Here is a 27,442-nt window from a genome sequence, read left to right on the forward strand (position 1 = left end):
TAGGATTATATGAACTTGCGAAATCTGTCGATTGCCTCCATATCATTTGAATTAAACCCATCAGAATTCATTTGTAGTACGGCAAAAAAAAAAAAACATTGCGAGTGAAAAAACTTTTAATCTGAAAGATGTGCGTGTGCTAATGGAGGAAGGTATCAGGAATGGACTCAGAAGACTGGAAGAAATGTGTAAGTCATGTGCACAAAGTAATGAGCAATGTGTGGGACGTTGATGGTCTAATGGAAGAAATGCATGACTCAGTAATTATTAATCTTAGTAGTGACTCCGACAGTGAGGAAAATGAAGAATATAATGATTTAGGAGTGGAACCATTGGAATCATTTTAAGGTAAGTGCAGGTTTAGAATATATAATTAAATCTCCTTTTTCACTTGTTATATAATCACCATTTTTGTAGTATAGATTTTAAGTTCAAATAACAAAATTAGTGATGATGAAGGAGTTGGTGAAGTAAAGGAAACCAAGAGAAACGAGAGAATCACGAGAAAACCACGATTATTATCAGTAGTAGGGTTTCTTTTAAGTATACTTTAAGGAGGACTTTGCCCTCTCACTTCCACCTTCGGAGCTGTCCAACCACGTGCACAGAGCTAAGAAAAACTACATTTCAATTGGCTATATATCAAAGTGTTCAAATACAGTCAGGCATACATTTTGATTTTGGCCTTTGGGACAAAAGTTTCTGGAAGAAAACCTGATCAGTAGCCTAGTAGTAACCATGTTCGAGGAGGGAGCATGGAGAGAAAACTACCCTTACATGTACTAAAATTTACTTTAATAACCACACCTCTTTCCTTTTCTATCTTTCTTCCTTTCTCTGTGCACGAAATTGCAGAAGAGACATTCGTTTCAAATATAAAAAGAAACTTTGGAACAAATGTAGCTGAATTGATATTTCATATCTTTTTTTCCTTAATACGTAATGGTTTGAATTCAATTCTGCTCTATAGTGTAACAGGACATAGACAGGAGGAATGTACGAAGAGAAAGTGCTGCCCGCAATACAATAAAACGTAACTATAACGAAAATACAGCATAATGTATTTTGTGTAGTATTTTATTTTCTATTATATAATACAATCTGTGTAATGTAGGTTCCTGTCACCACGGCATGGCACGTACTCACCTTATGGATCGAGAACAGGCAGTTTATAATGCAGGCGCGTTAAAATCCGTAGCGAGCGAGTTAGAGAAATAAAAGATGGACCAGGAAGTTAGGAAGTTAGGTGGGAAAGAAATGAAACTGTGAACTCCGGAAAATTTACGTTCTTTTGCGGGGAAGAAAATAAAAATCACCAATTAGGAACAGGGTTTTTTGTTCACAAATGAATAATATTAGCAATTAAGCAGGATGAATTTGTTACTGATAGACTTTCTTTTATTACTCTTAAGGGTAGGTGGTGTGATATTGTTTTAAATGTACACGCCCCAACAGAAGTTAAGGATGTCAATATAAAAGACAGTTTTTAGGAAGAAATGAAACGGACATTTGACCATGTACCGTGATCCTTGAAAATTCTAATAAGGGATTTCAATGCGAAGGTAGGATGAGAGAATATTTTCAAACCAATTATAGGGAACGAAAGTCTGAGTAAGGAAAGTAATGACAACGATGTTAGACTAGTGAACTTTGCAACATCCAAAAGACCTATCGTGAAGAGTACAAAGTCCCCACACTGCGACGTTTATAAATACACTTGGACCTCACAAGACGGAAAAACGCAATCAAATTGATCACGTTTTAGTAGATAGAAAAAGACAATCTAGCATAATTGATATTTGGCGTTTAGAGGAGCTGATTGTCACACCGATCAGTACCTGGTAACAGCAATAATAAGAGAGAAATTATCGTTGAATAAAGGAAATATTCATTAACTGAAAACAGAGAGATTTAGTTTAAAGGGATCAGAAAAGACCCAGGTAAGATACGAATACCAGATTGAAGTTTCGAATAAATTCTCGGTTTTAGAACTTTCGGAATCCACTAGTGTTGAGGACACTTGGATTGAAATTAGACATAGCATTGAAAGTTCGGCGAAAGAAAAATTGGGACACACGGAAATATGTAAGAACAACAATAGCTCGACCAGGAATGCATTAAAGTAGCGGAGAAGAGAAAACAGGCAACATTATCTTGGCTAGGAAATCCGAATGAAATAGCTACACTAAATTTCGTAAACATCAGGCGGGAAACTTTCAAAATTTTTAGAACAAAGAAATGTGATATTTTGAAAGCTAAAATTAAGGAACTTGAAGATAATTGTAAAAATAAAAACATTCGGGGCATGAATAAGGGAATCGACGAATTTAAGAAGGGCTATCAACCTCATGTTTGTATATTAAAGAAAACTGACGGAACAGTTATTACTGATACAGATAGTATCTTAAATAGAAAGAAAAATTTCTTTGACGATTTGCTTAACACGCAGCCAGAAACTAATCTGCGTGGAGAAGGAGAAATACACAACGCAGAATCGTATATTCCAGAATCTAACCGAATTGAAGTAGAAATCGCTACAAAGAAATTATTAAAGAAACACAAATCTCCGGATGTAGTCGTTATTTTGGCTGAGTTAATTTTAGATGGAGGCGAAAAATTGTGGAACAAGATACACAAACTCATTCTCCTTATCTGGAACAAGGAGGAATTGTCACAAGAGTTGAAACAATCAATCATTGTTCCAATTCACAAGAAAGGCAAGAAAATTGACTAATAATTATCAAGGAGTTTCTCTTCTGTCAACATCCTATAAAATAATTTCAAACAATCTATTAGCAACATTGACCCCATACACTGGTAAAATTATTGGAGATTATCAGTGCTGATTTAGACGAAATCGATCAACTATTGACGAAATATTTACCATTCGACAAATACTCGAAAAGATAGTGGGAATACAATACCCTGATACATCAATTCTTTATTGATTTTAGAAAGGATTACGACTCGGTTAGGTGATAAACATTGTACAACATTCTTACAGAATTTGGAATATTAAAAAAGCTAGTTAAATTAAGATCCCAATGTAAAGTCAGGGTAGAAAAATTCTTGTCCGACAGCTTTCACGTCGAGAACGGCTTGAAACAAGGAGATGCGTTGTCGCCATTATTCAACTTTGTCCTCATATACGCTATAAGGAAAATCAATTTTAGCAACCAGAACCTAGAGTTTAATGGTGTTCAGCTAGTTATTGGATATGCTGATGATGCAAATTTAAGAGGGGATGATAGGAAAGCAATAGAAACAAATACAGAGGTTTTAATAAACGGTTGCAGGGATATGGGTTTAGAAGTAAATGCAGAGAAAACTAAATACATGTAAGTTCATCGGAACCGTAATTACGGCAAATTATGGATCCGTTAAAGTATCAAACAATGCTCTTGATAAAGAGGATACTTTTAAATATCTAAGATCAATATTAACAGACAAAATCCATATTCATGAAAAGACTAATTATCGAATAAAAGCAGGGAATTCGTGCTTTATTATTCAGTTCGAAATCTCTTGTCGTCGCGAATTCTGTCAAGGAATTTAAAGCTTAATATATATAAAGCGTTAATCATTCCTGTTATTCTGTGTAATTTCGAAACATTGACGCGTGCTCTGAGGGAAGAATGTAGGCTGAAAGTATTTGAGAACAAGATCCTAAGACGAATATTCGGACCCTAGAGGAACGGGAATGCGGAAACTTTATAACAAGGAATTACATAATTTATACGGTTTACCAAACATTGTTAGGGTTATCAAGTTTAGGAAGCTGAGGTGGGTAACTCATGTAGAACAGGATCGCAGAAAATAGGAACGCTTTAAAAATCTTAACTGGAAGACCAATCGGAATACGACCATTAGGAAGACTTAGGCGTAGATGGGAGGACATTATTAAGATGGATCTCGCAGAAATGGGAATACAAAGTAGAGACTGTATCCAGTTGGCTGAGGATAGTTATTATATAATCCAATTGTCTTACGTCGCATAGTGATGAACATCATACTGACGTTTCTGTCATTTTAATATGGGTTAACATTAAGACACGCAAGTGATAAGCAGGCTCCAGGATGTTTACTCTGAGAATTTTCACGTTTGAATGAGCGGGAATGAAATGCAACAAGGCTGTTGCCGGAAGACGTAGGAAGGAAGGAAAACAATGACGAGTCTTGTTGATTGACTGGTTTCATTCGTTGTAATTTACCATAGAACTTCAATACTTTGCATCCTTGTCATAAGCGTGTGCTTCATTTAATGATAGAATACGATTGATTAATTTCGAAATGAGCTTTGCATAACTAAATATTCAGTAAAATAATTGAGTAATGAGCAGACTTTTATGAGTACTTGTCTGTTTGTATTAGAGATTCTTGTCTTGGACAGTCATGACTACAGAACGTGAGTCGCTGAAATATGTTTATCAAACCATTATCTTCGTCAAAGGCTGATTTTTTAGATTGAAGTAGCTGACTCAAAAAACTCTTTTATTTATATATTATTTGCTATACTTACAGGTTTTTGCTTCGTTGTCACAGACGTAATTTATGGTGATATTTATCACCCTGTCTCGTGGATCAGTCTCTATGTAATTCGGGTAATAGCATAAGTGCATCGATGTCATTAAGTGTCCTAAGCACTTGCGAAAGTAATCTCTTCTCGTTTCCCTTCATTAAAGAAAAAAAGAACTAAGAAAATTGTAAATCATCACAGATAATATTTCAATATTTATCTTAATTCACTTTCAGCATGTAAAATCTCCAAATTTCACAAAAGAATGACACAGTTAATACCAAGCATAATTCAAATCAAAGTACGTTCAAGTAAATTAAGATAAATAATAAAATATATAGTTAATAACTACCGTAGTTAGTCAATCCAAAGAAGTTGTTTATATGTTTTATCTATATGAATTGTCATTAATCATTTTATAACAGAAACTTTTAATAACATGTTTTATATCTTCTTCAAAAGCGTGGGCTATCTCTTTACAGCCTTGTATAAATGGCAAGCTAATAATTGTCATTTATGAAAAAAAAATTAATAAGTACACGAACAAAGGATACAACGTGACATAAGCACCGAAAACGCAATGGAGGTTTGTGCGAATATTGAGTACCTTCAGTATAGACACGTTGCGCCCAGCTATCACACCTTGTCCAGTGCCGAGGAGAATTGAAGATACTGATATAGCTCGTTTGGTAGTATTTACTATTTCGATTTATGATGGGCCTATGAGGAGACACATCCGGTGACACGCAGTGATTTCAATACACCTCCCAACACCCCCTAAAATTTTCGGACACCCCCTGGAAATAAATTCCTTACATCCCCTAACTAGGGGGACTGCAATATTAAAAAGATTCATTCTCTTTCTTCCTAAAGCGCTAAAGGACTTTGTAGCAAATATTTTAAATGATCTTTAGGCACAACAGGAATTCCTGTTGTGCCTTATCTTTGGAGACAGTGAATTCTACGCGAGGAGGAAATGAGCACCGTAAAGCTTCACACCTAGCGTGTTTCTATGCAGATCGGAACTCATGTATAAAATGGCTGTAGTAACGAGCGCGGGAACTAAATCTAAGCGATCAAAATGCAACGAAAATTCTGACGAGCACAAAATCACAGGAGTGTATATTGGATATACCAGTGCACACCTTATATGATTATTTTTTCCTTTCAATTGTCATATATTGTAAACTGTTATCTGTATTTTTCAACTGAAATAACTTTTTATTTCTTTTAAAATGCTGAAATCTCAATAAAACGTAAAAATGTTATAATAAAAGAGAGATCAACTTTAATTACTTTGACACCTGTCTATATGAAAAGTTCTAAGTATTCCTATTCATTAAACTTTTAATATATTTTAAATACGTTTAGTAAATACGTTTTAAATAAGTAACGGTGATGCTATTTGATTTTTTTTTAATATTTCTTGTGTGGTAGCATATAACAATCTTTTATTTTAAGTAATGTATAAATATTTATTTTAATTCTGAAATACTGATCAAGATTTTTTAGCAAAGATTAAAATGTGAAATATATACTTACTATAACGTCTTACGTCTTTATTGGGTTTTCAGTGTTTTAAAAAAAATGTTATTTCCATAAAGTGGAGAATTTCAGATAACATTTTAGATGCATAATAGTTGAAGAAAAAATAATCATTATTTTATTAATCTGCGTCCAAGATTCTGTCGCTTGAATTTAGTCCGTTTTGTCTGAGTCTTCCTCGGAGTTTGTCCTCTTGGATTTAGTCTTACATTCGTGAAAATGAAATGAAATTTTTAAGTTTTACGTCCGACGGTTATGCCGATGAGCCTAAAGGAGACGGTGATGATGAGAGATGAGTGAAATGGTGGAATGAACAAAGTGGGAGGAAACGGGAGAACCCCGAGAAAACCCACGAGCACGGTGTTTGTCCACCACAAAGTCCACACGGCGCGAGCTGGGATCGAACCAGGGACCCCAAGCACCGGAGGTGAACGCTCTATCACTGAGCCACCGCGCCCCCATCTTACATTCGTAATAATCTGTTTGGTAATTCTAACAGAAGCAGAATAACTATTTCTTCAAGTTTCATCATAAATTTTAGACGTTATTCTTCTTGTTCTTCTCGGAAAAATGTCAAGGATACTGTTCTTTATCAGCAGTGTTATTTACATCTACTTTGGTAGAGATGAATGTGATTTTTCTAAATACCTGCGGGCGAACTGAATAGAACATAAAATAAACTTAATTGGGTATAATATCAAATTATTTCACATCAAGATTTTATGCACTTTTTCATTAGTTCATCTTTAACATGATAAGAGTCGCACTACGTAAAAGGTACCAAAGTTCGCAACCGCAAGACATGTTTGGCCATATATTAAGTAAACAATACAAGAAGATGCATAAGGCGATTCTTAAGAAAGAATTAGTGTTTTACATCACAACTTTTTCTGCAGCACCATGTCAGCTGATTTGTCTTATATATAAAATTCTAAACTATATGCAATAGTATCATATATACTTCTATTTTCATATTTATATTGTCAATCTAAATAGCAGCAATACAAAATATAAATATCAATATTGAAATACTTATATGTTTTGTGTAGTTTCAATCAAATCAAAAGGTCAGATAATCGGGGATAAGGACCGTCTTACGCATCCTTTTGCATTGTTTGCTTAATTTATGGCCAAACATGTCTTGGAGATGTGAACCGTGGCAATTTTACGTACTGAGAGCAGTGGCAATTTTAGCGGGTAGGCCGGGTAGGCATGGGCCTACCCCAAAATTTTGAAAAATGTATAAACCCTAAAAGATACAATAAAAGAGTAAAGATATTTACCCATTTTTACCGTAATGGTAAATAATTATTCAATAAACAGCATCGGTCACTACTGTAAAAGTAATTTCCTATTGTCATTACTCAATCAAATGTGCATATGTATCCATACACGAGGGAGCGGGTATACCCAAAATTAAAATCCTAAAGCCGTCCCTGACTGCAACCCTTAACATGATGGAGGTGAACTACTGGAAAATTGAATAAAAGTTAGTTGTGAAATAACTTTGTACTAGACTGAAGTAAGTTTGTTTTACATTCGTTTTAGCTACAATGTCAAACGGCTTTCTTGCAACTGAGTCAATGAATTTTTCATTTCTCTGCAGGTAGACTTTTTCAATCACATTCATTTTTACTGAAGTAGATATGAATAGCACTGTTAATAACTGAACAGTATCTAACCATTTTTCCGAAAAGGACAAGTAGAATAACGTCTAAAATTTATGATAAAACTTAAAGAAATAGTTACTCTTACAGAATCTGTTACAATTACTAAAGAAAAGTTCTCTTAAAGAAACCCCCTTCCTGGACAGAATTCCTCATCTCGAAAGATTAGGCAGATTCCCGTTTTGCCTAAAGATAAGACCATTTAAAATATTTCCTACAACGTGCTGGAAGGCCTGTAGGCAAAACGGGGAGGCACCATTAAAAATCATACTATTTTAGTTTTCTTTTTAAGTGACAATAGAATAAACCAACTTACTTTTGACAATAAAATTTTTCAAGTAAAGCACGCAACGCAATATTGAATGGAAATCAACCTTTACCTGCTGTAATCGTCATAAAAACGTTTGATCAATCGATTGCCAACGATATCATCTCGACGTCACACCAAGCATGAGAAAGTGGACGCTAATTTGCTCTGAATGAGGATGGAAATCCAATGAAATCGTTCTTTGCATCAAGGAATTTTAAAATTTGTAAAAAAAAAAAAAAGACCTTAATCCAAGATGGCACCCCAAGATTTTTTGAACACCCACCTAAGTTCAAAATTCTGGATAAATCACTGGTGGTATGTCAGCCATTTGGTGTGGATGCCGTGACTGAACGCACCGTCACCAATTAGTTCCAGCAATTAGTTTGGACCTTAAGCTTTGTAAAGAACCACTCGGTGGGTGACTACTGATGTAGTATTCCGAGGTCATGAAGGTTTCTATGCAAGATGACATCAGTCAAACGTGCGATGAACTCGCTTTTAGGTTTCCGAGGAAACAGATTTCAGTTCGACGTAATACGAAAAGTGTGAAAATAAATGGACCCAATAGATTGTCGACAGACGACAAGGAACAACGAGTGACAGTATATTTATCTTTGCTTTCTCGGCACCAAAACATACTCATATTTGGTCAAGTGCTCACGAGTGATGAAATGTGGGTCAAACCACTCTCTTATTATGTCGCCTTCTTTAGATTATCATGAATTCATTTAGAAAGTTTTCATTTTTTTAACTATAGATGTATGATGTATAATGAATTATGCTGCTACATTTACAACTGTAGTACAGGTTGTACGAAAAGAACGTACCTTGTCAAAAATTATTATCGGGTTCCCTAATGTAATATTAGAATTGTTTATATACCAAAAGCAAGGAACTATATCATTTTTCTACCTATTTTACAAAGACTTAATAGGGGCCCCTCGTATTATAGCAGATATCTAGTGGATAGTCAACTTCCACGCTCGAATCAACACGTCTCTTGTAAGGGCAGCAAAGGCTTCTCTGATCCGTTCTCGCCTTTCCGTCAGATCTCAAGAAAAGGTGAGACAAGGACGTAACCTTTAAGAAAACTCCATAAAAGGATTAGTGTCATATCTGGACACTTTAGGCCCATCTCAACAACGCTTGAGCATCAAGACAATGCGATCTATCCAACAATGTGGAAGATATTCATTCAGATACCCTTTCACGTCATTATGGAAGTGGGGTGATGCTCCAGCCCGTTATAAAGAAAATCTCGTTAGTCCCCTTCAATTTGAGGTATCAATGATATCTGGAGAATGTCAAGATACATGTGTCCTGTAACAGTTGTTTCTGCAAAGAAGAATGAGTTATAAAGCTTCGTTCTGTACATGGCAGCTAAGATGTTCAATTTGGGTAATCTCTGACATATACAATGATTCTTCCGGAAAGTTACCGCACCATTGATGACCATCATGTCGCTAAAATCATCATTTTCCATAATCCTAACATGTCTACACTGAAGACAGTGCGAAATGTTTTTTTCATCTTCAGTGAATGCCTGCTCAAGTTGCAGCTTGTAAGCATTGAATTTCAAACGCTTACGAAGAACATCTCAGACTATTGAGTGGGGCAATGCTAACTCACGATCCGCTTTCTGAATTGGCTCGCAGGTTTGCGTTGGAAAGATTTCAAATTCCATCCACTGTTTCTTCTGAATACGAAGGACAGCCAGTGCTTTAGCCTTTGCATAGGCAATCCATCTCCATGAGTTATGTATGCCAACGCTTAATGGAGTTCTTCTTAGGTAGATCGACACCTAAATGTTACCGAAAATTGGTTTAACTGTGATAACGGACGTTGTCTTTATATATTCCACAGCACAAAATGCTTTCTGTTGTGGTCTTGGGAACGGCAGTTATTTCAATCAAAACTTGGAATGTGTATTAGCAATTCTTGTCAATGGCACCTTTCTCCACACACCCGACACCTAGAAAAAATAAAAGATACCATTTTTTCGTACACCCTATAAATATGTAGCTTAGATCACTTTGTATTGATGTTCACTGGCACATCTGTTTAGCCTGACCGTTTTGAGGTGTGATTTTGTAAAATATTGCAATTGACGAGAAGTATAAAAGCATCACGTTCTCTGGAAAGCACACTAAAACATTGATAATAATCGTCTCAATCTTTGTGTTCACAGTTTTATGAACTATTCTCTTTCTTTTGTTTGTTCTTAGCGCTAAAATTGTTATTTGATTATCTCCAACTTAATGCAACTTACCTGCAGAATGAATGTATATTTTCGTAGTCCTCCCATCGAGTTAAATTATTTGCAAAATCAACAGGAACATTGGTGAGTCCAATACAGGCATGAAACGTTACCATTTCCATCTGTAGAAGATAAATTGCATATAGAGGAAATGAATTATCTCTTAACAAATATATGTTCACAAACTATTCCAAAGGAGAGGCATATATATATATAACTAGCTCTTGCAGTTTAGCGTGAGATATATGTTACGTAGTATTCTAATGACATCTTGCTGTCTGTGAATCTTGGAACTAGTTGCCATTTTAAAAATTATTATTCTGCTAGAAATAATAAATTCAATTCTGTGTATTGAACTATACATCCACTTTCGAAGCCGTCAGTAACATCTCCCAGATCGACATTTATTAGGTTCATGCAAACAAAAATACGACGTAAGTGAAACATTTCCAAGAACCAAGAATTGAAAGGTACAACACTTGGTGAAAATAGTCGTTATCTGCAACTACATGACTTTGTAACCGCAGATGACTGGATTCCATGGCAGAAGAGGTCTGGAGTCTGTAGTGTGAGGGATTTCTCAACTGCTTATTAATCAGAGAAGGTCTTCCATCTCGAGAAGTGATCAAGATGCCCGGACAAGTGGTGGCCGGTAGAGAGACGACAGAAGAACACGTTATCATGACAGCGGTACATATACGGAATCCATAAATTTACTATGGAAATTTGTATGGAGCATACCTTATCCATATACCAAATACAATTATCAACTTTCCGCTTAGATATTACATCATGCCGCTACAGAATACCTGACATCTAACGATCTTCTGTATATTACATACGTCAACTAAATGGTACGTCCATCCTCATCTTAGATCCTGACAACCTATACACATATCTTTGTTTCCTACGGCAAGCACGTATAGATGGAACACTTATACCGAAAGTATTATAAAACCCACTTTTTCAGTTACACGTTTGCTGTAGAATATTACATACGAAAAGCAATATAAAGCATACGTTTTCATTTTATCGTCGCTGCAGTTACACATTAAGTCCAAGAACAAAAGGGTTTACGAATGTAAGATACGCATGTGACCTACATTTACGTACGCTACGTATGTAGCCTACGTTTCTTTCTATGTGTGGGCAAAGTTCTGTTGCATTTCTGGGAGTTCAGCACTGTAACGATGTTTTCGCCCAAACAGGGATATAAAGTATCAAGTGTAAAGAAACCATCCTACGGCGATCATTGTTTCCTTCTCTCCTTTAGGATGTTTCTTTCCAAGAAGAGGAAAAAATAAAGAAAGAAAGAAATAAAGAATAATAGAAGAAGGATTAATATCCTTACAACATGTATTGAAGAAATCCAACGATTATGTAAATTAAATTTGTTTTATTTTTATTTTTTTAATTAGAGTATTCAAGGACAGCGCCAATGTAAGAGTCGTTGCGGGAGATTGCGCGCGGGTCGTAGGAGGCGAGTTTCGCTCTGTGGCTACCTCGGACGGTGAGCTAGGAGGAACCAGTCTTACGGTTTAGTTGTGGAGTGGAGTGAGGATCTCCTTTTCTTTATGTGGTCGTATGGTCTGCGTGTGTCGCTGGCATGATGGTAGCAGTACGTGTTCCGTTGAATTAAAGTGAAAAGAACCAAAATCGTTTTGAATACCGCGAAATATTAATCTTTGTACATTGAAAGTTTTAATTTTAATGTTCGGGAGTAAAACTAACAGTGTATTATTTTTAAGAAAAGAAAGGAGAGTGAAAAAAAGTTGTGTTGAATGAGTCAGGGAATAGTGGGACAAACAGGTCCATTTATCAGAAGGCTTGATATTTCTCTAATTAATATTACGAAGGCCTTATTAAGTGGCAATAGCCTTCTGTAACTTTCCCAATATTATTAGCTTTCATAGTGGTGTAGTGGTTGTATGATCATTTCTCTTGAAAGAACAAAAAGGGGCCCATTCAGAAGGCTCATGAAGTTATTTTTAACCCGGCTTTTTAGAGATCTCTTGAAAGTTAGTAGCCTTCAGCATTTTTAATTTTTTTTTCCATCAGTGGCCTTGTAATTGCATGCTGTATATTGTGAGAACTAAAAGTTTTTCTCCGAAGGTGTGTGAAAGCATAGTCGAATCGTTTGCTAAGTGGCCTGTTTTATGGTTATAGCCTTCCATGAATTTTTCTTATTTTTTTGAACGTACATAGTGGCTCAGTGGTCGCATGCACAAATCAAGAGAAGAAAGATATTGTTCAGAGGGTTTGTAAATGCCTGAAACTATTATTCTTATAACTTCTGACAAATTGTCAGTTGCTTTTTCGTGCATTAAATTCATACGGCATTTGCATAGTGGCTTAGTGGTAGCATGCTGACAAAGGAGAATGTCGAATCAGTGAAAAATCAGTTGAAGTAGCATTTTCCTTTCGAAATTCAATTGTATTTTATTAATTCAGACTTGAAACTAGACTACTATTACTCCCTGGTGTTTAGCCATTCCTTGTTCAAATTGTAGTGGACGGCATTCAAATCAATTTTGTTCTGAGAGCGTGAATGAAAAGTAAGTCAGTGAAAGTTCTACAGAAGCTGCCAAAGGAGTTAATACAGGAGGTAATTTAAAATACGGAAAGAATTTATTCTGCGAGGTGAGTGAATACAATATATTGTTTGGTAGTTAATGTGTGGCGTTCAATTCTTGTATGTGACGGTTGTCTCAAGTAGAACTCGTTTTTTCACTCCGCTTTGTATTGACGAACATCCAATTTAAATTTGATAATCATGTCCGTCTGGAATTTTAATTTCTTACTTCCGTTGAATAATTTGTCCTTCTACATTATCATTCCACCAATTTTTTAACTGAATGGATTTTGGATTTTTTGAGTTAACTAGTAATTCTTTTAATCCAGTATTCCTCTTTAAAGGAAAAATTTTTATTGTATAAATTTTTATTCTTTAATTTTTCCTTTCCCTAGTAATTAAGTCTCGTTATTATATCCTTCGAGTTATTGATAACGACTACTCTTACATTGACGTTTTTCCGGATGGTGCATATTGAGAATTAAATTAACATTCGATTACTCCTGGATATTGAGAATAGAAGAATATTAATAGGATATTCAGGAAGTAACTTTGATTGCAATTAAAGATTTTGAATTATCTTATTGAATTGGAAGCTAGATAACTTGTCTGACTATATAATTGAAATTCTAAGTTGAATTAAAATTGGATAGAGTTAATTAAATTCAATTTTTGGAAACTTTATTTAGTGATTATTTGCTATTTAACGAATCGATTTGGACTTTGGTTCCAATTTTAAAAAGTTTAAAAAGACAGAATTAGATTGTAAAAGAAATCATTCGCGGAGAAGGGACAAACTTGTTACAGTTTCAGCTATTTATTATAAATATTGTTGATATTTTTTTTAAAAAAATTACACAATTAATTTGTTGGTTGTTAACGATAGTGTATATGCGTCAATCTAACGCATTGGTCCATTTACACAGTCCTATTTTTGGTTATTTAATATTATTGTTATTAAAAATTGAATTCTTCTTTTGTTATTATTTTTTAATTATTATATTAATTTCTGTGTTTACTTGGAAGAGGAATATTGGGTTCAATTGATTAAATTAAGTAGATATCACACCACTGAAGGACGGTTGAGGTCTTTGCTCTACGAGTTCCGTCTTGTTGGGCTTGCTGGATTGGAATCGGATTTTGTTTCTTATTTTTGTTTCTTATCTGAATTTTATGTTCGACTGTGCTCCAGGGGGCAGGAACGTACACAAGTTCACCACAAAGGAAACAATATCTCCCTTTGTGGGGAGGTGGTTTAGGAAGCCACCCGGACGTTACAAGATCCAATAATTTCTATCACTCAGAAAACTGCACATATCCACATTGCTATGTTTGTTAGAGTGTCATCTCATGTGGGACTCATAAGTGCACGAGTTTTTCACTTTACCGATTGTCTGGAGTCGCCCAAAGTAAGTAGTATGATGTATGCATAACTTGTCTCAAATAGATCAAACACTTTTCCGATAGTTCGCTTTTACGATGTTATTGACAAGCTTAATCTGACATGAAATGCAATTTCTGTAATAAAATTTGTCACACGAGCGACGAATGGCATTTTCAAACTTCTTTCTTCGTCCTAATACACACACATTTTTTGCGAGTTGCATAGCAGAATGTCCCAGTTTCAAATTGTATGGAAAAATCGTAAGCAATTGTCTTTTTTACGGTACACTTTCATGCAACACTGTTCAACAATGCATTGTCTTCTTACTGTCTGGAAGCTACAGCCTGTTTGCAGAAAATGAATTGATTTTGAGACATTAAATGATATACGTACAAAGAGTGGAGAAGTACATGACTTGACTGGAACTCGAACCAATGATGTTCGGCGCGCCTACCGATGCGTTAACCATTATGCTACCCAGTTTTTGGGTGGAATTGGTAGCGTAGTGGTTAACGCACCAGCACAGTACGCCGAAGATTCTGGGTTGGAATTCAGTCCAGTCACGCACTTTTTCATCCCTTGTGTATTATTGAATTCGAACTTACGGAGTAGTTAGTATGTTAAAAATCGGTTGTTTTCTTCCTTTGTTTCTTTTTTGAAACATTAGTTTGTACCTGCCTCTGTTGCTGAGGTGGGCTTCCTACCGTCATCAGAGTAGACACGACAAATGCAAAAATCTAACGTTATTGTAATTTGTACTTTAGTAAGGGAATAATCTCAGGTTAATATCGAAAAAATATATATTTGCTTATTTTAAGTGATTTGACGGAAAACGCAGTAAATTAAGTAGCACTTGCCATGCAAATTTCCTTAAATGTTTGAAAACACCAGAGGATATTCTAAAATAGGTTTTCACTTACTCCTCCGAGATAATTTTCTAAACTGATGGAATTATCTTTGTAGACAATCTATTATTATTGAGTACTTCAAACACTTTTCGCGTTGGGAACATTTACACCAACTTTTAACAATTACGAACACATTATGTTCAGTACTAGAAAGACAACTGGATCAATCAACATAGCACTAGACTACTTCAGTGAGACATTGTACTGCGACGAAAATTCAAGTGTACGTGACCTACACCAGTAAATAAGATGTACTTCCCAGAAATTCGGCCGTGATGAGCATACTCAAAATTTGGCAAATTTCGGAACAGGTGACACAGCGGAAAATTCGGTCGTTAGGATTTCGAAAGGAGTGACATTCAATATACTTTCAAAATATTTTCGAATTTGAATAGCTCGGAATAAAATAAACATAATCTTAAACTTTAGAAAATGTGGACGTTAATTTATATCCTTATCCTGGATCTAAGCTCTTAGAGATCACATGGTCAGGACTTAGGCACACTAAATATATTTTTAGATTCTTTTTAAATTTAAGTCTTAAGTTTCTGTGAGTCCACTGATGGCAGACGCGATACTCATGATTTCTGTATATCACATGAAAGTAGTTGAGCTTTACCGAATTGAACTCCAATGAGATTTGATCCCTACTAGATTATGAGAAATTAAGGAAACAAAATTGAGGAGTTGCGTAAGCCCCGCCTCCCACCACGCTGTATAGTCATTGAATTACAGTAAATTGGTAGCTCAGATTTAGAGTATTTAATGAATTGGTGTTTAACACACACTATAGTTTCACATTGATACGCAGTGTACAACAAGTAGCAGGAAGCTGTTTATTCAAAATTGTACAAATTCGAGGCGGAACATTTTACACACTTTTGATTACTTCTTTGTCTAATATTTTGCATCTCCTAAACTAACATTTCGTATTATTTTCTGCAATATGTTAGGAAGTATTTAGTTTTATAATTGCAATTCAGAAAAGAAAGAAATAACTAAAGTCAAACAAGCAATGGTTTTCACGTTTATCAAGTCAAAATCGCCACACTTCAGTATCATAATAAAACTTATACCGATCGATATTGTTACATTAGTGCTACAGCCATAACATTGCTGCTTTTACGTACGACTTATTAACAAATTAGAGTACGATTATGGCTTCACGTAAAGCTAGAATCATCACTTGTTGAAAATAACTTCGACGAGAACAGAAAGAGCGTCTATCATTAGTGCTGACAGCACGTGCAAACAGTTACTACCGACTTAAGCGGTTATTCTGGTTTCATGTTAATCTAGAATTTCCTCTCCATCATTTTAAAACTTTTAAAAATCAAAAAGGGTGCCAATCATTAGTGCTTCAAGGAGAACGTTAGTGCTGCCACGTACGCAAACTAATATTAAAAATATATAGTTCTACGTTAGAGCTTAGTGCAATATCCACAACATTAATGATGCGTACGGAAAGATATAACCAAATTAAACTGACGATTCTCACTTCACGTCAACCTAAAATCGCCACTCTTACAAAATAGTTTTCTGGATAATGAAAAGGATTGTCATATCGTTACTGCTATGTTATTTCTAAGACCACAATGTTAACGTTGTTAAGTAAGGAGTGTTATTAAAAAAATTACAATCGCCAGTTTTTCAAACAAATGTTCAAGAGAAAAGAAACGATGTCAAACGTACGTGCTACGTTAATACTAGTTGGCACTTTTACGTACGAAGAATTATTATCAAATAAATAGTGAACCTGGCTTGAGGGCACGCAAAGTATCACCCCAAATCCAAAATAGCTTAGAACGGAAAAAGGGTGCTAATCGTTAGTGCTACATTACAGTATGTTAGTGGCAAGTATACCGTTACCACTTATGCGTACAAAGTTATTAGTAAATTAACAAATCTGTACAATCGCCCGTAGCGTTAGGCAGAAGTTACAAAATAGCCGGGATCGGAGAGAAGTGACAAGACCATCAGAACATACCCTCTGTAAATTTCATGTAGAAAGTAGGGATACAGAACTCACAAGAGCTATAAGAAAATTTGTTTGTAAGTAATTGTTATGCCGGATAAGCTACAGAAGACGTCAATAATGAGAATGAAAGAAATATTGGAACAATGAAAGTGGGAGGAAGCGGAACCCGGAGAGAAGCTACACACAGGGTGTTTGTTCAGCACAATGCCCACTAGACGGGAGCTGGGTGGAAGAGGGTGAACCCTTAAATTAAGTACACTTCAGTAATAATAATAATAATAATAATAATAATAATAATAATAATAATAATAATAATAATAATAATAATAATAATAATGATATTAAAAGTTTTAAACTTCCCCTAAAATTTGGCAAAACCTACTTAAACGTAGGGATTTTGGAGAGGAGGTTCCGTACCTTCACGACACACCTCTCCAACTACCCACATTTTAAACAAAAGCTTTCGACTAAAGTTTCATGTAGAAAGTATATTACTGTATATTTTAAGGAAAATAACTGAATATCCCTCAACAGTAAGGCATATAATAAACTAATTTTTACGATATGCACAGGTAATTATAAAAGCTTTGCTACAAAAATACCTACACAGACCATAATTCAATGAGCTCTGAAATACAAAGTAACAAATACCCTATAAGATTCAGTCTACAGAGTAATTGTTACTTAAAGAACGGACATACACTATTTCGAGAATCGAGACAAGACTAGAAATGTTTACGATACTTTTCGTCTCGTCTCGATTCTCATATCCAAAGTGAGACGATAATTTGAGTTAGAATTGTCCCGTCTCGAATATAAAATGTTAATTCTCATGTTTGTTTGTTTGGTTTAGAAACGAGATAAGAAATTCCTCTTCTCGTGGGCAACATTAAACAAAACCGAAATATTCTTTTCAAATATCACGTTTCTGCTTGTAATGGTATGAACTGAGCGATAAATAGCTCCTAGCTTTTAATCTTCTACGAGATAATTATTGTTATTATTACTATTATTATTCATGAAGATTTGATAGTTCAAGGATTGAAACATCCGAGTATTCAAAGATCTGAATATAATAAAACGTGTGTCATCGCCGATCTATCGCCTAAAATAAAATGTGCCTGACGTGGATTCGAACCACGTACCTCCAGATTACTGATCCAGCGCCCTGACCACTGAACCATGATCACTACGTGGTAAGGGATTCGTCTTTAGTCTCGTTACTTTAGGTTTCTTTGCCTCTGCTTGCAAAGTTGTATTTCTTAGTTTTAGAACGTCTTTCGTATTCCTTTTATGAAGATATAAGTGAATAATCTTCGGCAAAGTTTATAATAATAAGTTGAGTTGTTCTTAAACCTTTGGTTCACTAGTTTGTTTCTTCTCCACACGAAACCACAGATATGACTGATTTAATTCTCATACTCTGCATTTGTTTCAAAGCAGTCGCCATTACCTGATCAATGATTTATATCCGCCAGGATACATTGTAACTAAGTTACAAGAGGTTTACGTCCTATCTGAACGGCGCATCCACCGAGTCAACTTTTGGGATATCCAATTAAGTTAGTTTTCAACTTCGCTAAAGGAAACGTATTTAAACGAGTACATAGAGTTCTCCGTAGCGGAATGGATAAAGTCGTGGTTCGATAACTACGAGATTCATGGTTCGAAACCCGTTTCGGTTTTTTTAAATTCTTAATTCCTCAGTTCTCAAGATCGTTCTCTGGCTTCATAATCATCTGATGCTCTAAAAAGAGTTCACTACGTTAATTCGACAAGTGCCTAATGTGATCCTCGCAGTTCGAAACCATCTCTTCTTCTATTCCACAAAATCACAATTTTCGTCATAATACGAAAGCTGTTCGATCATTTTCCACCAATTCTTAATCTGTGTGTATAAATAATCCCTCTCTGTGTCCATACTTGATTCTCTCTTTTTCTCTCTCTCCCTCTCTCTCTAATTGTCGCCCAGAAACACATATAGCTTGAGATCAAACCTTCGAATCTTGAAACCAAATGTAAACTTTCTAACAATGTGCTATCGTAACTCTATAGGTTTTTTTTTGTTAAAAAGCAGTGTCTTTTAGATTTTATTTAGGGGGGATTCTCCGCCGACATAAGATTTTCACTATTTTATTAGTATATTACTATACATTTGATCAAGCAATACGTATTTATGAAGCTCAAGGAAGGGGGAATTACACCCTCCTGTCCTGCCCAAATGACCCCCTGGAACATTTGCTTCCAATTACTGAAAAGAAATGAAATGAATCATTGAATAACACCCACTTATGTCAGTAGACATTTTAGAGCTCTGTGCGTGCATTACAGACTTTAGAGAACACAAAACCTATTGCTGTTACTGGTAATTTCCATAGATTTTTGGTGAGGATCTTACTAGCTTGCAATGTTTAAAGAAGGGAAAGAATGAAACTAAAGATCTTTATAAAGCTCTGTGTACATCGTGTGACTTTTTCAAAATTTAGGCTCTTAAAAATATTTCAGAACAAACGAATGGAAAAGATTGTTTTAAAGCTGTAACGTTGTAAACTTGATTCCTGTTTCTTTTGCAGCTGAATGGAAAGAGTGTAATGTCTACGTCACATACACTGCTTTAGACAAGGATAGGTGGAGGAGGGGGAGGAGTTGTATTGAATACTAGGAGCAACTAATCGATTGAGACATGTATTTCTGGATTATAAGAAAACGGGACAAGAGTTTGTTATTAATTTGGACTTAGAATTTTTGTAACAATTTCTATGCCGCGAACTGTACCATGGCTGAGAGTTGATGATGGTAGGTTTGAGTGGCGCGGAGTAGGTCACAGAGGTGAGTGGTTCATGGTGGGTGATGGGTCGGAGTGGGCGATGGTGGGTCGTGGGTCAGAGTGGGTCGTGCTTCAAGATTTCATTGACCCAAGCCATCTCTGGATCGAAACCCTGCCGAGATGTTAATAGACTATTTTTCTTATTGAATGGTCTGTGTATACAGAATATGCTAAATGCCAAATTTAAACTTTATGAGATACTAGCAGAAATTTCATGGCGTTTCTTTCACCAATCTCAATTTTAACTAACGAAAGTAAACTTCCGGAAAAGAACACTCGCCTGCTTTATGAAAATCAGTTAAAAAGGAAACCGTTTTACGCTGAAACTTGTTAAGTAAATACGCTTCCTTTCCCTTGGTGATATCCACCAAGAGAAAAGGGCCAACTAGAAAGATAATACCTCATGAAAATGTTTATTATTATTATTATTATTATTATTATTATTATTATTATTATTATTATTATTATTATTATTATTATTATATTTGAAGGTGAGATTAATTCATTATCTTCTTTTTCTGTAACTTCAAGCCCCAACAACAGAAATAAGTCTAGTGGCTGAGCGATCATCTCCGGTGCAAGGGGTTCGATCCCATCGATCACATATCAATCGATCCTACCCCACGCTAAGTGCATAACGAATGAATTGGAGGAAAGAATATTCGTATTTCCCTACGCAAGTTATTGTAATATATATATATATATATATATATATATATATATATATATATATATATATATGTAGCGTGTTTCAAAAGAACACCGACAACGCTTGGGGACTATTCCTGACACAAAGATAAAACGAAAACTAGAGCAACCTGGGTGCACAAATGGTTTCTTTCGGAATTATAGTCTGCCGAAAACATGAAAAAATGAACTTTAGAGGTCCATAGCTCCAATACTATGGGACCTACCGTTGTCGGGTCATATAGACATAGGAACTAATATGTGCCCTATCCAGAAATCCAGGTTTCAGAATCCGAAGGTACTCACGCAAGAATTTTCATACGGGTTCGGCTACAGGCATATAATTTGAAGTACTCAACATCTTTCTCTATAAAAATTGTTCCGGAAGTACGGTAGGATATTTGGATCGGTGCTCACCCTTGACTGACGATGTGGTGGAAACAGTTAGAAAATCTACACGACGTGCATCACAAGAAACTGGTATCCCTCAGACCACGGTTCGTCGTGTATTGTGTAGAAGTTTGTCCATGAAGCCATACAGACTGTCATCGCATAGAGGACGTTACCCCCGAAATGCTGTCTACTGTTTGGCAAGAAATCGACTTTCGTTTGGATGTGTTCAGGATGACCGCAGATGCACACATTAACCCATAATGTATTTGTCACAAAAAAGTAAATAAATAAATAAACTTGAAGTGTTTTGCAGTATGATTACAAATGAATCAAGTCTGCATGTGGTTCCGATAAAGAATTATAACTGATTGAAGTTATAAACCCTATAAACAATCACCCTATAAACGTATATAGATAGATACATATGGGAAGTAAATTAACTTCTTATCGAGTGGAAACTAACAGCTCACTCGTAACTGATTTTAAAACCAATTAGTAGAAATTTTGAAAAAAACATGACAATTCATAAAAGTCAAGGATCTAGTTTTGATAAAGTTATTGTCAATTTAACAAAATCTTTACTAAGAGAGTTAATATACTGCTCTCGTGTGAGACTAATAAAAAGCAAAGAAGGCGATTCTCCTTTGACAGTCAAGTGATAAAGAAATGTTCAACGAAATAAAGAGATTACAAACGAAGGCTAAATTAAAATGAATGATTAAGCCAATAACTCTATCATCTCCAAACGCTACCGGAATCAAATATTGTATAACATATTTGAATATACAAAGGTAACCAAGAATGATCAGCCGCTCTTTGTGGAGGTCTTTGTTCAATTCCCCTCTCACCGTAAGCTGAATGCTAATGGTGATAAGGTGAAGGTCAGTAATTGGTGTGGGTATTTCCAACATACAACGTGGTTGTGGCAGTTTAGTTACACCGTTAATTTGCATAAGAACAGAGTGAACATCGGACTACCAAAGAGCGACATAAGGGTATTATGTTGTACGAGTTCCAACTGGAGACAAACGACGCTGAAACTGAACAAAAGGTATGTCAATCCATTAGTGAGAGTGTCGTGACTACGCGGACAGTGCAACGGTGGTTAACCAAGTTTAATGACGCTGACGAAACACTCGAAGGCACACCACATGGCAGAACATCAAGACATGTACACAATGAAAGATTTTCAAGCAGCAATTGAGACGAACAGTGGCCAGGCATATGAGGAACTGCGAGTACAATTCAGTGTGAGTGAAAAAAATCATTCGGCAGCACATCCATCGACTTGGGAAGCACTACAAGTTGGGTCGAAGGATCCCACATGATTTGACTCCGAGCCAGAAGGCAACTCGAGCATACATCTGTGTTGTTTTGCTGTGTCGTCTGAAGAAGGAGCCATTTCTGGACAGGGTGTTGACATGCGATGAGAAGTGGTTCTTAACGAAGCTCCACGGAGCTGTCATCATTGTTATATACCCATGAACTGGTTCCAAAACAGTCGAAACCAGCACTCTACCAGACGAAGGTAGTATTGTGTGTTTAGTGGACTGCTCGCGGCATCATGCATCTGGAACTACTACCAGCTGATCAGGGCATCAATGCACAGTGTACTGTCAGCAGTTGCGCCGTGCTCAAGAAAAACAAAATTCTCGAGCTAGCACCTCTGAAACGCAAAAGAGTCCTCCTGTTAAAGGACAACGCTAAGCCCCATGTGGCTAGAATGAACCGGGACACAATTCTACGCCTAGCATGGGAAACACTATTGCAGCCACCATACTCCCCGGGCATTGCACCGTTCGATTATCACCTGTTGTATTCCTTGGACAATCACCTTAGAGGACGCTAGTTCAGATCCCTAGTAGGGGTGCAAAATGCACTTTATACCGTCTTCGTTTCACGGCCCACCAAGTTCTACCGCGATGGAATCCATGGCCTTCTAGAATGCTGGCAGAAGGTCATCGATGCTGTTGGGGGCTATTTTTGATGTTCCAGGTACATTTTAGGGGACGTATTGATATTCGAATGTTGTAGGTGAAAAGCGACAGAACTTCCTTGGTTTCCTTTATACAATCCCTTCAAAACAATTACGATGATTTAAAATCGGTTCAAAATATCACAGCTTCCGACGTTTTGGTCTTGGTTGAAACTCGAACAAAACAGCAATTACTAGCAAACATTGGAGAACTATTATCTTCGTGTCATTCAACTTGTAAGGATTCAAGTATTTCTTCAGGAGGGGCTGCCATTTAAATAAATTTCAATGGCTTCAACAATTACAACTTCTAAATATAATTTAATACCAAAGTGGCATTATGAAGTTGCTTGTTGCCAATGTGATAATATAGCTACTGTCGCCTTATGCCTTTCTTCTGGAGTGCCTCTTAAAGAAATAACAAATGTATTGATATAAACAGATGGAAAGACCAACAATTTCCTCATAAAATAATTTATGATAATTTTAACATCGATTGTTCATCAAACACCGGACAAAATACGACAAAATCTATAGACAAAATAATATATAATCTCTTGATTAATATCATCATCTTTCATTACAAACCATCGTAGTCACATAGACTATATCTTTAGCACAAATCCTAAACAGAAATTGTAGTTATATGGCTTTTATAACAGTGATGACATTACATTTTGCATTAAAGTCTGTACTAATAAACAAACTAATGATAATTCATTTTCTTCAAATTTAAGTATGGTCTTGGATGAAGATATCAAACTTACTACAGTTTTATCGCAAAGAAGCCAAACTCCCTCTACTTTAAAAGATATGTCATTATCAGATATTGATAAAATTAAAGTAGAATTTGAATGCCAAAAATTCCAAAGTCTCATTAGAACGTCTAACATAGAAGAGTATTAATAAATATTCTCAAACCCAACAAACATTAACAATCAAATTTGGTTAGATAAATCATTTCATTCATATCTTTATGAAAATTTAACACCCAATAATCGTAGAAAACTCATAGGAACCCTTGACAGTGGTTGGCTGAACGATAAATTTATTAATAATAGAATGCCCTAATTATACATCTCAATGAAATTGAAAATAATTCACTTGGGTTTCAAATTTCATCTTGTTTTCACCATACATATAATTATTTAAAACTTTCTCCTAATATAAACAATGTTGAAAAATTAAATCAAATCTTATATATTTACAATTTCTGGATGATATATATATATATTAGGATGTATCGAAAAAAAAACTTTTTTTCGAAATCCGGTTACGGCTAGTGCGGATTTTTGGCCAAATGGCATCAATAAAACGTATATAAAATCTCAACTCCATCAGACAACTCTTCACGTTTGCTAAGTTGTAAACGCCTTTCATTGCTAGATTGATAGGAGAACGACGGGAGGTTGAAAATAATAATAATAATAATAATAATAATAATAATAATAATGCGTATTATTATTATTATTATTATTATTATTATTATTATTATTATTATTATTATTATTATTATTATTATTATTATTATTATTATTATTCGGACCAAAGAGGGATGAAAATGGGGATTGGAGGAAATTCATAACTAGGAATTGCATAGTTTATACCGCTCACCTAACATTATTAGGGTTATTAAGTGTAGAAGGCTCAGGTGGGCAGGCCATGTAGCCAGATTGGAAGAAATTAGAAACGCTTTCATAATTTTAACTGAAAACCCAATTGGAAGAAGACCACTAGGAAGACCTAGGCGTAGATGGGAAGACAATATTAAGATGGATCTTGCAGAAATAAGAGTACAGAGTAGAAACTGGATCCAGTTGGCTAAGGACAGAAGTTAGTGGAAATATTTTGTAAACGCGGCATTGAACCTTCGGGTTCCATAGTCCATAGAGTTAGTTAGTTATTATTATCTAAAAGAAAAGTTCAAATGTTGTTAAGAGACAATTACACAGAAGAACTGAGTTCCGACCAAACACTAATTTGCCGGAAGGAAATTCCAGTGCAGTCCAGCCTACTTTAAGCGTTATCCGTGCAACCCACGTTTCATGTTCAAGACATTGGGAATAATTGTTCGTATCATTCAGTTGGAACGTTTCCTTTCGAATTTACGCTATTACAGTAGACCTACGCTATTACAGTAGGTCTACAACATTGTGACTTTCAAAATCAGTCAGTAACTATCGAAGAAAGACAAGCGTGTAGCTTCAGTCGTTGAAATGATTTAACATTCTTTTTCACTTTTAACAAGCCACCGGCAAGCAACCAGCCAGGGACAATACATTTTTCCTTATTAAAAAGACACTCCTTGTTAAAAAAAAAAAAAAAAAACTAATTGCAGTCACTAACGGTCACTCTTAAAAATGGAAAATCTCTTTGGCTCTCTTAATATTTTGTTTGATTCTTTGCGATCAAAGTAACTTTAAAAGTGGAGTAAGAAATACTATTCTTCCTATTGATAGTGTAATAGTGGCTTCTAATCTCCACAACCAACCCCTTGCTAAGCCTATTCGTACACACATACATGCATAAGCTAATTTTCTGGAGATAATACTTAGATAATTACAAACAAGTGCTACAGTTTTTTTCGTATCAACAGATTATCTCTTTTTCTAAAAAGCGAAACAACATAATATAACAAACCCACACTCGGATATAACAAACCCACATCCTTCTTTAACAAAAGGAAAGAAAAAAAAGAAAAGGAACGTACATAGTTTATCATTTGATTGCTGTTAAAAGTTTGTATTGTCTATAGTTAACGGTCACCACATTGTAAAAAACACTTTACACTAAATGGCAATCAGTTACCATACATACTTTTTTTTTTTGGTAAGCTAGTGATTACCGCCAAGGTTGACAACACTTCCGCTCCTCTAAGGACGAAACCCGAAGATCCACGAAGCACGAACAATGGTATTTGCCCGTGGAATGCTCGTGAGCGTTCACGAGGAGAGTTTCCACTATCTGCTCGCCGTGGGCAGGGCTGTTCTAGATCAAAGAACCACAAGATTGAGGCGTAATCTCAATTTTGTAGAATCTTCCTGGCGACGATAGAAGATAAATTCTTTGTTGAAGGCTCTTTTCGGGATTCCGAAATTCTCATTTTTTTCTTCTCGCTCCCATAGGTATTGTCTCAATACATTTCAACGGTTGGTAGCTGTGTATTACCCAATTCCTTGGGTGTCCCAATAATGATATTCCTAATGTCAGACCGTAACAAACTTGTCGATGCCCTAACGTCAGCGTATCTGTCACTCTCTTCCTAATAGAAAGTACTTAACACAACAGAAACACTGATCTCACTTCTTACATACTGCATCTCACACGAAAATAAATTATTTAGTTAAAATTTCCTACAGCAGTAATAAATAACTCAAGCAGCGACAATCACATTCGACCCAGCTGGTTGACTACTGGCGACTGATAAGACCGATCCTTTCAGCTGGGCAAGAACAAGAGCAGAGGCGTTCGGGGAGAGGTGGACGGCAGGTGATCTAGTGTGATAAGTAGATGCATACGGCATTGGGAGCAAATTATTTATACTATTACTGCTCTTAGAATATAGCACTAAAGTGTTTTCTTCGTTATTCAAGAGACTTCAATAATTTTATATTAAAATTTAATTGTACGATACGCCAGAAAATCAGTGCATTTTCACAAATAATTAAATAGGTTTTTATGCTTGTGATGTACAGAAATAACCGTAATAAATTTGTTTTATGTATTTATTTCTCCTTTCCAATGCTATTTCAATAATTTAAAAGACCGAAAAATATAGGAAATATTTAAAAAATATTTTTTGGAAAATCAGTTGAAAAGTTAATCTTTTGTTGATTTTTCTAATATTTGGGCTCTACTCGGCAGCAGAAGGAGTTGTCTGATCGAGTTGAGATTTTTTATACGTTTTATTGATGCGATTTGGCCGAAAATCCGCACTAGCCGTAACCTGATCTCGAAATTTTTTTTTCGATACACCCTAATATATATATATATAACTCAAACAGTGTGCGTTTATCATCTGCAATATATTTAATTCATTTAATTTTCTTTATATCAATGAATTTGTCACACGACTAAAAATGAAATGAAATCTTTGAGTTTTACGTCCGACGCTTATCCAGTTAGGTTAAAGGAGATGGGTGTCAGTGCTATTTTTTAAAAGAAAAAACTTGCTAATATTCTACAAATAAAATGTAATATCTAGCAATAACTTAATAGTCAAATTCAATTGATTGTGGTTTACGTGCCTTAATTAATATGCATTAAATTTGAATGGCCACAATACAAGTTCCAGAAATATCTCTGAAACAAGTAATCAATTAAGACAAAGACTCAGCCAAAATGGTACGAAACAGGAATAGTCACTCTGCCAAATCGCTCTTGTCCATTAAAGTGCGTCTCCTTCTAAAATCATAAATAAGTA

At 35.4% G+C, this 27,442-nt stretch overlaps 1 protein-coding gene across 5 annotated transcripts in view; it reads right to left on the bottom strand.

Annotated features, from left to right (window-relative positions):
- LOC145685842 (uncharacterized) overlaps positions 1 to 27,442 on the bottom strand; it is a 137,863-nt gene that overhangs the window by 39,532 nt on the left and 70,889 nt on the right. For all 5 annotated transcript variants that reach the window (XM_081758459.1, XM_081758457.1, XM_081758456.1 and 2 more), the window contains 2 exons: positions 10,308 to 10,417; positions 4,520 to 4,671 (listed from right to left, as the gene is read on the bottom strand). In XM_081758459.1, coding sequence (XP_081614585.1) covers positions 4,520 to 4,671; positions 10,308 to 10,417 — 262 coding nt within the window. The remainder of the gene's footprint in view (positions 1 to 4,519; positions 4,672 to 10,307; positions 10,418 to 27,442) is intronic.

The sequence above is a fragment of the Thermobia domestica genome, chromosome 5 (genome assembly GCF_964235325.1).
Source record: "Thermobia domestica chromosome 5, izTheDome1.hap1.1, whole genome shotgun sequence".
NCBI classification, from domain to species: domain Eukaryota; kingdom Metazoa; phylum Arthropoda; class Insecta; order Zygentoma; family Lepismatidae; genus Thermobia; species Thermobia domestica.